Below are 14327 nucleotides of genomic sequence, written 5' to 3' on the forward strand. Positions count from 1 at the left end.
CCAGAAAACTGCAGAGGAAGGAACACTCCGAAACTCATTCTGTGAGGCCACCATCACCCTGATAACCAAAACCAGACAAAGACACTACAAAAAAAGAAAATTACAGACCAATATCACTGATGAATATAGATTCAAAAATCCTCAACAAAATACTAGCAAACAGAATCCAACAACACATTAAAAGGATCATACACCATGATCAGGTGGGATTTATCCCAGGGATGCAAGGATTCTTCAATATAAGCAAATCAAGAATAAAAACCATGTGATCATCTCAATAGATGCAGAAAAAGCTTTTGACAAAATTCAACACCCATTTATGATAAAAACTCTCCAGAAAGTGGGCATAGAGGGAACCTACCTCAACATAATAAAGGCCATATATGACAAACCCACAGCAAACATCATTCTCAATGGTGAAAATCTGAGAGCATGTCCTCTAAGATCAGGAACAAGACAAGGACGTCCACTCTCACCACTATTATTCAACATAGTTTTGCAAGTCCTAGCCACGGCAATCAGAGAAGAAAAAGAAATAAAAGGAATACAAATTGGAAAAGTAGAAGTAAAACTGTCACTGTTTGCAGATGACATGATACTATACATAGAGAATCCTAAAAATGCCACCAGAAAACTACTAGAGCTAATCAATGAATTTGGTAACATTGCAGGATCCAAAATTAATGCATAGAAATCTCTTGCATTCCTATACACTAATGATGAAAAATCTGAAAGAGAAATTAAGGAAACACTCCCATTTACCACTGCAACAAAGAGAATAAAATACCTAGGAAGAAACCTACATAGGAGACAAAAGACCTGTAAGCAGAAAACTATAAGACACTGATGAAAGTAAAGATGATACCAGCAGATGGAGAGATATACCATGTTCTTGGATTGGAAGAACCAATATTGGGAAAAGGACTATACTACCCAAAGCAATCTACAGATTCAATGCAATCCCTATCAAATTACCAATGGCATTTTTTACGGAACTAGAACAAAAAATCTTAAAATTTGTATGAAGACAAAAAAGACCCCGAATAGCAAAAGCAGTCTTGAGGGAAAAAAACGGAGCTGGAGGAATCAGACTCTCTGACTTCAGACTATACTACAAAGCTACAGTAATCAAGACAATATGGTACTGGGACAAAAACAGAAACATAGATCAATGGAACAAGATAGAAAGCCCAGAGATAAACCCACGCACCTATGGTCAACTAATCTATGACACCGGAGGCAAGGATATACAATGGAGAAAAGACAGTCTCTTAATAAGTGGTGCTGGGAAAACTGGATAGCTACATGTAAAAGAATGAAATTAGAATATTCCCTGACACCATACACAAAAATAAACTCAAAATGGATTAAAGACCTAAATGTAAGACAAGACACTATAAAACTCTTAGAGGAAAACATTGGAAGAACACCCTTGGACATAAATCACAGCAAAATCTTTTTTGATCCACCTCCTAGAGTAATGGAAATAAAAACAAAAATAAACAAATGGGACCTAATGAAACTTAAAAGCTTTTGCACAGCAAAAGAAACCATAAACAAGATGAAAAGACAACCCTCAGAATGGGAGAAAATATTTGCAAGGGAATCAATAGACAAATGATTAATCTCCAATATATATAAACAGCTCATGCAGCTCAATATTAAAAAAAACAAGCAACCCAATCCAAAAATGGGCAGAAGACCTAAATAGACATTTCTCCAAAGAAGACATACAGATGGCCAAGAAGCACATGAAAAGCTGCTCAACATCACTAATTACTAGAGAAATGCAAATCAAAACTACAATGAGGTATCACCTCACACCAGTTAGAATGGGCATCATCAGAAAATCTACAAACAACAAATGCTGGAGAGGATATGGAGAAAAGGGAATCCTCTTGCACTGTTGGTGGGAATGTAAATTGATACAGCCACTATGGAGAACAGTATGGAGGTTCCTTAAAAAACTAAAAATGGAATTATAGTATGACCCAGCAATCCCACTACTGGGCATATACCCAGAGAAAACCATAATTCAAAAAGACACATGCACCCCAATGTTCATTGCAGCACTATTTACAATAGCCAGGTCATGGAAGCAATCTAAATGCCCATCGACAGATGAATGGATAAAGAAGATGTGGTACATATATACAATGGAATATTAGCCATAAAAAGGAATGAAATTGAGTCATTTGTTGAGACGTGGGTGGATCTAGAGTCTGTCATACAGAGTGAAGTAAGTCAGAAAGAGAAAAACAAATATCGTATACTAATGCATGTATGTGGAACCTAGAGAAATGGTACAGATGAACCGGTTTGCAGGGCAGAAGTTGAGACACAGATGTAGAGAACAAATGTATGGACACCAAGGGGGGAAAGCCACGGGGGGGTGGGGATGGTGGTGTGCTGAATTGGGCGATTGGGATTGACATGTATACACTGATGTGTATAAAATTGATGACTAATAAGAACCTGCTGCATAAAAAAATAAATAAAATAAAATTCAAAAATAGAAAAGTAAATAAAATTTAAAAATTAGTTTGAAATTTTAGATTAAACAATAAACACTTAAAAAAAAGGAAACAGTGCTTGGCACACCACAGCTAAGTGTCAGCTGTCACCTGTGACTGCTCAGTCCTGCGTTGGGCGCAGCTTCCTTTGCAGACCCCCCCATCTCACTGTACAACTGACACCTGCCCTTTGTTCCCTGCCTGCAGTCAAATCAGCCTGTAGTCAGATATTAGGTTATTGGTGAGGATGTTGGCTGCAAGATCTCCATCTTGGGGTCTCTTTCATCAGCAATGAGACAGCCAATCCAATGGCTGGCTCTGAGGATGGAAGCCCCAGGAGGTGGGAGGATAAGTGGCTGCCTGCCTGAATCCACTCATGGACCTGCAAGGACTTCTGTGGGGCCCTGTGCACGGGAGCGCCCCCTGCAGATGGAGGACCTGGGCCACCACTTCCTCCCTGATGGTGGTTTGGGGCCAAGTGGGGTTTGGTGAAGCTGTGATCTGCCTTGAAGAGGCAAGACATGGGAAGGGGCAGGGAAACACCTCAGGCAGCCCCTTTTTTTCTCCTAGAGCTGCAGCAACCACCTATCTTGGCCTCTGTGACCCTCTGAGGGGTCCCCCTGCTGCTCCTCTGTGAACAAACAGCAGCAAAAGAGGGCAGCCCCCAGGGACCCTGCTGCTTTCTCAGCTTGGCCATGGGGTCTCACAAGCCCAGGATCCCCACCTGATATGAGACACACACACACACACACACCCAAACCCCTGGCCACAGGTAACAGGACACAGTTTTGGCCTGAGGCTCCTGGAAGATGGCGCTTGGGGCCACCTCCAAGCTGACAGGCACTCCCAGAGAGGTCAGAGTGGGAGGGGCAGAGGGTGGTGGGGAGGACCACAGACACACACGACGGGATCATTTTACTTGTCGGAACGCTGTCTGATAAACCACCATCCTCTTCAACATCTCCTGTGGCTGCCAGGAAAAAAAAAAAAGTTCCATGCTGGATGTTACCAATAGGTCTCGTCTGCCCCCTGGTGCCAAACCCTGGGCCTGCCAGCCTGGGGTGGCTTGGCCAACATCCCTCCCCAGACAGACGCAGCCTGATTTATGTGAGGGGCCCCTCAACACCCCCAGATGCAGCAGCGACCTAGTCCTAGTCAAGAAGACACCACCCCTTGTCATCAGCCTGAAAACACAATGCAGAGGCATCAGCAGGCTGTCACAGGAGCGTGAACTTTGCTTTTTGGAGAGCTAAAGCTCAAAATAAGTATCTGAGCTACTCCACCCTAACATTTGGATAGGGTTTCCTTGAAAGGGGAATATAAACTTTGGCATGACTCCTCCCACTGTGGGTGGGAGGCCTGTCAGGGGCCAGCAACCTTGCAGGGGGTGCACCTGTGTCCCAGCTTGCTCAGCCGTGGGCGACTGGGAGTGGGCAGACCCTCCCCCCACCCCTCAGAGCCACACCCCACATTCCCAGTCGCAGTGAGGAGTGAGACAGGAAGTGGAGAAGGGAAGTGGATCTGCTTTGGCCAGTTCCCCATCTGAGGGTGATCTACGACAGGCCTTAGGGGTGCAGGCCAGGGCAACTGGAATCACTGTAGGTTTTGGCAAAATGGCAAGTAGGTAGGAGTTTGGGCTTTGGAGTCTGAAAGACTGGAGTAAATTGTCAGTCCTGGCTCTGCCTTGGACAACCCTTAACCTCTCTAAGCTCAGTTTCCTCAAGTGTTAAACAGGGCTAACAATAGGAACCATATCATTACTTCTAGATGGCGCTCTACGCTGTTTGATCAAGTGAGAAACAGGCATTTCTCTGGCTGTGGCAACATCCACTTATACCTACGTGGATTCACCTCTTGGCTAATGAGAAGCTGACAAGATGGCATCTGATGTGAGTTTGTATCCCACCTCGCTGTAGAGGCAGCAGCAGCTAGGGGAGACAGTCCATGTCTGCTCCTCCGGAGATGCCCTGGAGGGGACCCAAGGGGCTTACCAGGACCTCGGATTTCACAGCTGGCCTGTAGATGAAGTTGGACTCCTGGTGGACCATGACAGGTTTGGAGATGGTGGACACGCCAGGGCCTCGTGGAGGCTGTGGGCTTGGGCAAAATGTCTATGGGGTTAGTTTAAAGAGAGACCCATGTGAGGTCATGGCCCGGGTGGCCCAGGCCAACCACGGCACTTTGACACACAGGCAAATTCACACCATGCACTGAGCCAGCCTGGTCCGTTCACCCTGCTGGATGTCCTAGGGACAGGGACAAGAAGTCCATTGTCCACAGTGTGTCCTGAGGCCACAGAAACTATTGGGTGGTTCTGAGGAATCAGGGACTTGAGCCAGAGCTTGCTATGGGGGTGCCAGCAGGCACTGTCAGTCAGAGGATACTTTCAAGGCTCTCTCTCAGTGGCCACGGATGCCATCCAGCTTCCTCTCTCCCAAAGGAGACAGTTGCAGTTCCCAGACTGCGCATGCAGCATCTGCTGTTCCTGGTGGGTGGGCACAGAGGTGGGGGTTTGGGAGGGAGGACCAGTAAGCGTGGCATCCAGGAGAGCTGATGCAACACGTCTGCTTTGCTCTAACCCACTAGATCATCTTGGGCAAGACAAATCGGGTCACAGCCCTGCCCCAAACCCTTCATGGGTCCCCACTGACTACTAAACTCCTTGGCTCGACCCCCATGAGCTTCTCTACTTTCCTTGGCAGCCTCATCCCTCACTCCTCGCCCTTCTCATACTGCCTTAACTTGAGCCTCCAAAATGCCCGGTTTTCTTGCCTTGAGGGTTTTTTACCTGCCCAGGTGTTAGCTTGGGTATCACCACCTTTGGGGACCATTCCTTGAGCTTTTCCTCTCCACCCCCTCCCCTCAACATAGCACCTGTGCTTCCCTCATCTGCCCTGGTAGTGTGGGAGTTTCCTGCTTACTTGTCTGTCCTTCCACCAGACAGTCTCAGACAGGGACTGGGCTGCCTATTTTGTGGTGGTTCTCTGGTGCCCAGCATGGTGTCTGGCATATAGTAGGTGCTCATTAAACATGATACCCGAGTAAACGAATGACTCAGTATTATGGTGGGTGCATGGGGCAGTGCCTGGGAGTACACGTGGCTCTGAAAACCTTCCCCTGGCAGGTGCCTGTGTGGCAGGCACAGGTGCTGACCTGACACAGGTGTTTGTTTCCACCACCTGAGACCTGCTGGCGGCGGGTCTGACTGTGCAGATGTGTGATGGTCCACACGTCCTACTGCAGCACTGATGACCACTCGCCAGTAGCATGCAGGGAGGAGAAGGTTGGGCAGGGTCACGAGCCAAAGTGCTGACGCGAGCAGGATGAAGCTAGCCAAAACAGCTGATCCCTGGCCTCTGCATCAGGGGCAACACTCGCTTTGATGTCACTTAAGAGATTTAGGGTCCAGTTCTTCAGAGGCTCCTTGTGTGGGGAGAGTCTCTTTTAACCTTCTCTCTGCTCTGATCAGGAACTAACAGTGGGAACTTTGTGATGCCTGGAAAAATCCAAGAACCCTGTTTTTGAATATTGACCCTGACTCAAAAGGTTGCAGTTTACCTCCGATTTCAAGTTTGCAGCTTCACTCAAATTATCTTGTACCCTGATCTGTCACTGAGCATAGGTAATGTCTGTTGAGCACCTCCTATGTGCCTGTCACTCTCCCAAGTATTAACTTAGAATGAATTCACGTATTGACTCATTTGATCCTCATAATAAGTAGGTGCCGTCAGCATTCCCATTTTACAGACAAGGATACCTAGTTTCAGAGAGATGAAATAACGCATGCCCAAAGTCATCAAGCCAGTGACTGAGCCAGGATTCCATCCTGGGTAGTTCCTTCCTGTCATCATTATGTCCCCTGCACCTGCAGTGCCCTTCTCCCATCCTCCATGTATCACCATCCCTCAAGGCTCAGCTCTACAGAGGCGCCTTCAACTTCCCATTGGAATGAATCCTGCCCACAGCACCTAGCCCGTGCCAATCTTATAGCTGAAACCTGCCTGGTCAGCTGCTAATCCTTCAGATAGCAAAGTCCTGGAGAGCACAGCTGTGCCAATTGCCTCTGGGTCCGCTTCAGCACAGCTCCCCACTCCCACACATGGAAGCACAAGGAAGGTGCTCAATTGATGACTGAGTTGAATTTGTTGAGGGAAAGCTGCTGCCCCCTCTTGGTGGGGGCCACTCTCAAGAAGGATGTGGGCCTCTTTGCCAGGCTAACTCAGCCCCTGCAAACTGCGCTGCCTGGGCTCTGGGGCAAGACATCCTTGGAACAGACAGACTTCTCTCTGTCAGAGCTCAGGGCTCAGGACCCCACCAGGAGTCCCTCTGAGAGTGCCCTGCTGGCAGCTGCAGCCTCGTCAGCATCTGGCACTTTCTTCATTCCCACATTCCTTCCCCCAAGTGCTCCTGAATGCTCTGAGATGCTTATTCTGCACTTCATGCAGGAACTCAAATCCATGCAGGAAAGGTTAATAAAAACAACTGATTGGGTACTACTGACTACCCTCCCCCCAAATCCCCACTCTTAGCTGACATGAGCTGCTGTAGTTCTGACTGGAGTCTTAGGCTCACAGCTACTGGAGCAGAGAAATATTTTGTTTTTCCCTCCAAAGGATCAAAGCTCCATCTCTTCCTTGGGGATCGCCTCTTAGCCTTTGGGTTAAGAACAATTAATGAGAAATATGTCTTTTTTTTTTTTGTGGTACGCAGTCCTCTCACTGTTGTGGCCTCTCCCATTGCGGAGCACAGGCTCCGGACGCGCAGGCTCAGCGGCCATGGCTCACTGGCCCAGCCGCTCCGCGGCATGTGGGATCTTCCCAGACCGGGGCACGAACCCGTGTCCCCTGCATCAGCAGGCGGACTCTCAACCACTGCGCCACCAGGGAAGCCCCAGAAATATGTCTTTTTGAGAAAGATCACTGTTCTCCCTGCTGACATCCAAGAAAAAGATCCCTAATCTTTTAGTGGTAAATTTGGAGCTTTCTAGGAACTGTCCATTTTCATTTTTTCTGTAGCTGGAAGCTGGCCAGAAATTTATGGGCATTACGCTTCAAGCTAACACAGCTGGCTAGTGCCATAGAAAATGGCACAGTAATGTCCTAATTACTGGACAGTGTTATCACCTCATTTACAGAGCCTAATACTGTGCCCCTGCTTCCCATCCCCCTTTTCCCGTTAGACAGAGAATTCATTTCCCATATTCAAGGCTTTCTGAGCTAATATCAAGAAACAACTGGCTGTCATATAAATAGAGCTCTGGCTCTTCATTCACACAGCCTTGCAAATACTACATTGAATGTTACCCGCCCATACTAGCCAAGTGGAGCAAAGAGAGAGCCATCAACACTGATGCAATGTTGCTCATCCCAAGTACCAAAGGCAATTCACCATACAACACGGCACTTCAAAATCAGCAGAAACCACACACATGCAGGACACCCGCAACATGCAGGCTGGGGAGCTCGTTCTTGGAAAATGGGGTGGGGGGATGCTTCTTCCCGTCTCCACTCACAGGAACAGAGGAGGGCTTGGGAAACAGCAGCCCGGCCCACTCTTCCTGCTTCCCAGCATAGCATGCAGAACAGAGGTAGTACCTTTGGGGCGGGTGGGAAGCTCCGTTCAGGGACGGGAGAGCTGGCCGGCTTCCCACTGTGGTTCTTTGACTCCCAGTCCTCTGCTGGATTGCCTGTCTCCCCAGCGCGGAAGGGGTGGTTGCCTAGTGCCTCTTCCAGTGCCGAGGGCAGCGGGCGGGTAGGAGTGAGGTCTTGGGTAGGAATGGATGGTGGGGGAGGGATGGGAATGGGGGGTGGAGTGCGTTGCACCCAGGGTGAGGATGAGGCACTCGGGCGGCCCGATGAGGGAAGGACAGGGGGCGCGGGGACCTTGGAGGGCGGGTTGGAGGGTGGAGGGTGGGGCATCACAGGCAAGGCAGAAGCAGTCTTGGGGGGATAGTGGAACATGTCCAAGGGGATGTCATCCAGGTCAGTGGTGTGGAGGTGCAGCCCACCTGCGAAGCGTCTCAGGGGTGGGGCCAGGGGAGACACAGAAGGCAGGGGAGGCGGGAGCCCTGTGGTCATCTGGGGGGTTGCAAGGAAGTTCTGTAACTGCTTAGTGCCCCACTTCACAATACATAGAGTATAACGCTCATCTATTTATTTCTCTTGCTGCTGAAGACCCACCACCCTCAAACCAGAACCATGGGGGTGTCACTTCTCTGCCACCTGGGTGCCCAGCTGATCCCATACGAGGTGGCCAGTAGGGAGTGCCCAAATGCAGGGGAGCCCCAAGTTATGTGGGTGGTAATATAATCCATTAGATGACCAACAGTCATCTAAACTGGAACACACTTGACAGTGAAAAGGACATCTGAGTAATTATGCCAGGACAACAGGCCTAACCGGGATCATCTCAGATGAGCTGGGACTTAGTGGTCACTCTGGAGGTAATCCCAGAAATACAGATATGCCCCCCTCCTCAAGAGAGGAAGGGGGAGTGGGCTGGTTGGCGGCCCTGGACAGTGAAGCTTGCCAGTGGCCATCTTGCCTCCCGCTGTCCCCAGGGTGGGTGGTCCTGAAGGCAGCAGGAGGGTCTATGTGGGAAGAAGGGCTCTGTTACCTCTGAAATCTCAGTATCAGCAGAGGAAATCTGCTCAAGGCGCGTCTGACAGAGCCTTTCCACCCAATACTGAATCTTTTCCGATTCCTCAAGGTCTTCCCGCTCTGTCTCCGATACCTGGGACCCAAGGCCGGCGCAAAATGGAGAGGACAGAGGGCACACTTGAGTCACACGGGGGCGGCACACTCAAATCAGTAGAACAGAAGCACTTCTTAAAAAAAACCCAGAGTACTGTTGGGTGTGTCAGTTACCTAGAAAAAGCCCCGGGCTTGTTCCACCTGGCCCCAGAGGAGGTGGAAATAAAGGGGAGGGGGTGTTAGGGTGCTGGGCTAGCTAACGGCAGGTGTAGGCAAAATCCGAGAAGGAGCTCGTGCATTGCGTGGGATTAGCTGGCCCCCAGCATCCCCACCAACCCTGAGGCTCTTATGGTTCTCCAAGTATGGTCCTTTTATAGGCTCTCAGCACCTTCCAAGAGTTCAGTTGTACTCTTTTTCATCCCCCCTCCAGGCCGCCTTGTCCTCAGGAGCACAAGCTCAATTTTATCTTTAATCTTTTAGCTAATTGGCTCTTAATGAGAGATCTAACGCACTTCACATTTTTCAGGACTTCTCTGGATTTGTAATCTAATCAGTTTGGCATTCTGATTCACGGAAGCATTAAAGAGAAGCGAAACCAGTTAATATCTCCAACAGCTAGGGAGTTACCTAGGAAATAGGAATTACTTATGCTGGAAGACTACTTTTGACATGTCTTGAAGGGGACAGCCTTAGATATATTCCTGGGTTGAAGAGGTCTAGCCTCAGACACATCTCATGTTGATGGGAGCAGCCTCAAACCCACAGCCTGATTAATTGGGGGATAACCTCAGACACCCCACCTGCCTAAAGGGGTTAGCTTCAGACCCATGCCCTCAGACACAAGGCAGATTGGGGAAAACGGGTCTTGGATTCATAACCTGGGTTGGGGAGGGGGGTGTCAAACTGACCCAGATCTAATGACAGGTGGGTAGAAGGCTAACTTCAGATCTACAGCTGAACAGAGGGTTAGCCTCCGACTCAAACCCTGAGCAGGGAGGGCAGCCTCACAGCCACACGGAGGGTGGAGCGGCCTAGCCTTGGGCTCATACTCTGGTTGGGGGTGGTGGGAGTAGAGGACAGATTCAAATCTCTAGCCACACGTGTAGAGGCGAACCCGAGACCTACAATCTGGGCAGAGAGGCCAGCCCCTGAGCAAGGGGGCCCGTCTTGATCCCAAACATACACTAAGCCAGAGGCTAGTCTCAGACGACTCTGGGTAGGTAGGAAGATGTCACTCTCCAGCCTGGGGAGGGGGCCAGGCTCACTCCATCCTTGGACTGCATTTGGGAAGAGCAACTCCATCTGGTTCCCTGAGAGCGTGGTGGGGACCAACCAAACAGTCCTAGGAATGCTCATCAGGCCTGGGAGCAGGACACATACCTCCTGGGCCAGCCGGTTGATCTTCAGTTGCTTTTCCTTCTCTAGCATTTCCTCTTTCTCTTTGTAAAGCTTTTGCTCAAATTCCAGTTCCTTCTTATTCTTTCTCAACTCCTGAAGGCTATCATACTTGGCTTTCTTCTTATCCTTTCCTTTCTGAGCAGATGTGGCATTGTTTATAAGACAAGGGTTACAAGGTAGTGTTGACACTGGCACAGCACAGCAAACAGGGCATTCAGACAACAGCAGGCAACCACCCCACGGTGAGCCCCTCCCCTAGCTCTGCCCCACCACACTGGGCATTGGACTTAAAGGTTAAGGACAGGCAGGACGCTGCTACCCATCACAGAGTGAGACACATTTCCCTGTGCCAGCCAGAAGAACTGGCTTACTAGTTCACTAACAAGCTGTGTGACCTCGGTTAAGTTCCTTAACCTCTCTGGGCCTGGTTTAGCTCATCTCCGAAATGGGGGAAATACCTACCCCACAGGTTTGCCATTCAGAGCCAATGAAATAACATCTATGAAAGAGCTTTGTGAGCTTCAAAGTGCTGTATTTTAAAAAGCATTGTATTTATTTCTTAGTATCTGGGCATATGCCTTCTCCAACAACTGGATGTTCAGACACCACAGGTGCATCCTGGTAGATTCTAGAGAAAATCTGGGACAGATCCCCTGTCCTGAGCTAGAGGAGAAGAGTGTCAGCCTCTGACCTGGGAGCTCAGAGCCAGGGACATCAGATTTTGTCCTGATGCTTAAACTCCAGACCATTTCATCCTGGAGAGTCCAAATCCACTGTTCCCTCTGAACTAGGCTCCTGAACTGAGGACTAGACAGAAACTACAGGACTGGGAGATGGTGGGCAGGAGAAGGTAGGGAGGATGGCCTAACTGCTCTTCACTGGCCATCAGGGTTGAAGAGGACGGGGGGAAGGAGACGCAGGGCAAACAGACTTCTTTTTCCTGTTTGAATTAGACCACAACGTCTGCCTTCCTGGTTGCTTCTCCCATGGGCTTGCAGGGAAGCCAGGGAGTAAGGAATGAAGAGAATTAAGATTTATGGACTGCCTATGTGCCAAGGGATTAAAAGTTGATTATCTCATAAGTAGGTATTATCCCCCTTCTGATGAAACAGCCGAGGTTCAGAAAGGTGAAGTCCCTTGCTGGACGTCAAACATCTAGTAAGTGGTGGCGCCAGAGTTTGGACCTGAGTTTCCCCACGGTGCTCTGATGAGCTGGGGGCAATGGAGCATGGCAGGAGGGAGCGTCAGGCCCCATCACACAGCATGGAGGACAGGGGCCAGCAGAGAGGGTCAACACTCTGGGGAAGGAGGAAGCCTGCACGTTCATTGAGCTCACCCCCAAACCCACAAGCCTTCCTGGGGCCTGCTCTCAGAATTCCTGAATCATCCCAGCATCCAAGGCCAGGAAGGAGGAATTGAGTTTCCCAGCAATGGACACACAACTTTGTCCATGATGGGTCATTATGGACATGTGACCAAGTCATTCTGCCTCCCCTCCTAAAGACTACCCCCACCTCTGTGCACAGGTGCTTTGGAGATGGTTCCCCATCTAGGATATGGGGACTCACCCCCAGAGCAGTCTGTGAGCCACTTGAGAAAATGGTTTTCACTACTTCAGAGTTCTGCTTGATTCCTTCCTACCCTGTTCACTAGACTCTCAGCTCAGTTGATAGATGAATCCTTACTATCATATTATCAATTCAGACAGTTCCCCAAGAGGAGCCAGAAACATTCTACCCAATGGCAGCTTGCTAGACTAAGGGCAAGGCCTCTCACAGGGACCATCATAATAGGCATGGCCATTCTATTAGTTTAAAAAAAACCACCAGCGTTAAGATTTTAGAGCTAGGGCTCCTGGGTGGGGCAGGCAGATATGACAGTTTCTGTCCCATCTCCAAGAAAAGAGCACCTGCTTATTGATGCAGAAAGGCAAGCTGCCCCATAGCATCGCCTACTGATCATACACTAGCCTTCTCCATACATGTTACTTAGCTGTGTGTGAATCTGCCTGCCCTGCCAGATGGCGGGCTCCTACAAGTAGGGTTGGTCTGCGTGATTTTCTCAAGCAGTCCTGGGGAAAGGATTCAGTCAGAAACATGAATCCTTCAGGCGCTGGAATAGACTTTGTGAGGTCACAGGCCTGGGCGCCTTGAGACCCAGAGGGCTCAAGAAGACACTGAATAGTTATCTTTTCAAATAAGGGGAGTTTTGTGCATTGCTGATCACGGCCATAGAGGGCCACTTGTATTACCTGGGGACTTCGTTCCAGCTGCTGGGAGACAAAGCATCTCACGTGACTCTAAAAAAAATGTCAATGGATTTTCAGAGCCAGCATGAGGGACGTGATTCTGTTTTCCTTTAGCTGTGAGTTAAATTCATGGCAGATATTCCTTCTGGTCCAGACTGAGAGGAGAGGCAGATGGGGTGGATGTGCTCTTGCTTCTACCTAGATGCAATTTTTCTCTCTTTTGGAAATGAAATGAAAACCAGAATACCAGCTATTTCTGGAATGACTGGACTAATGAATAGAGGAAAATAAGCTTTCCTCTTCACCAACAGTGATTTTCGAGTGACATGATTTCTGATGGGAGGTGTGTGTGGAGGAGATGCTAGTTCTTTTACATTTACCTAGTTATTAGTGCCTGGAAAAGAATTTACCTGTATATCTCCTTTTATTATTTTTTCAAATAAAATCCTCTGTGTGTGCACACGTGCATGTCTCATAACCTGCACCCAACTTGATTTTTCACTCTGTCTGACCCTGGCTTCTGGTCTTGGCCTCTGGTTCTACTTGACAGAGAAACAAAGCAGAAGTTTCCTGCCATGGCTGTGCCCTGTCCTGTGCCCAGTGGGGCTGGTGCCGACCCAGCAGTGCCTGATGGTACCTGGGAAGGTCTCAGCCCGTGAATACCTCCCCCACGATGCCGCTGTGACAGCGCCCTGCCATCTGACATCAGTCTGACAGAGAGGCACAGACAGGGTTAGCCACCCCCCCACCCCCACCCCCCCAGTGAACAGGCGGTCACACTGTTGAGAGGCGACAGGAGAAGAAACAATGTTTGGAAAAGGTCAAAACCAACGGCAAACTCAGCAGCAAACAGCACTCAGTCCTGGCCTACCTTCCGGATGGTTGGGAATTTGCCATCGTAGCGATAAAACCATCCAAAGGCTATAAGAACACAGAGAACAAAGCGATGAGATGCAGTTCAGCTCAGCCAGAGCATCCATGGGCAGCAGCCAGGAGGAGTTGGATTCCCAAGGAACTCGCGGCTTTGTGAGATGAAGAGCAGCCTTGGCAAATTCAACAGCAGAACCGCACCCTCTGTCTGAATCTCCACTTACCTGGCCTCACCTGGGTTGTAAAGCAGGCCCAAAACCACCTGAGAAAGGGCCCGATTCCCAGGCCCCGGGCCACTGTCAGCTGCCTCCCCCAGGACACTGGCTTCAGAAGTCAGTGCCAGAAAGTCAAAGAGAAAGCCCCTTGTAGAAGGATGAGCTTTTCCCCATCACAGCCACAGTCTGCAAACACAAAGCCCCATTGAACAAGGCCTCTCCTGACTGGCGTCAGGTTCCTCCATCCAAGAAACAACCCGAAACAAAAGGGAGCCTGGGTCTCTGCCTAGAACGACTGTCAGACAGAACAAAACTGTCTTGTCTCACAGAGCAGGCCACGTCCTCTGCTTTCAACGGCGAAAGAGAAGGCTCTGGCAGGGTCAGCTCAGGG

General features: G+C 49.4%; 1 protein-coding gene across 4 annotated transcripts in view; it reads right to left on the reverse strand.

Moving 5' to 3' along the window:
• USH1C (USH1 protein network component harmonin) overlaps window positions 1–14327 on the reverse strand; it is a gene marked incomplete at both ends in the record, with an annotated part of 51647 nt that overhangs the window by 10302 nt on the left and 27018 nt on the right. Inside the window, 6 exons of one of the 4 annotated variants that reach the window (XM_079709332.1) lie at window positions 3433–3483; window positions 4505–4624; window positions 8108–8590; window positions 9129–9245; window positions 10586–10738; window positions 13723–13772. The exons of 2 other annotated variants lie outside the window; for them this stretch is intronic. In XM_079709332.1, coding sequence (XP_079565458.1) covers window positions 3433–3483; window positions 4505–4624; window positions 8108–8590; window positions 9129–9245; window positions 10586–10738; window positions 13723–13772 — 974 coding nt within the window. The remainder of the gene's footprint in view (window positions 1–3432; window positions 3484–4504; window positions 4625–8107; window positions 8591–9128; window positions 9246–10585; window positions 10739–13722; window positions 13773–14327) is intronic. One more of the 4 variants, XM_079709333.1, reaches the window with a different exon arrangement.

This window comes from Hyperoodon ampullatus (assembly GCF_949752795.1).
Source record: "Hyperoodon ampullatus genome assembly, chromosome: 7".
NCBI classification, from domain to species: Eukaryota; Metazoa; Chordata; class Mammalia; order Artiodactyla; family Ziphiidae; genus Hyperoodon; species Hyperoodon ampullatus.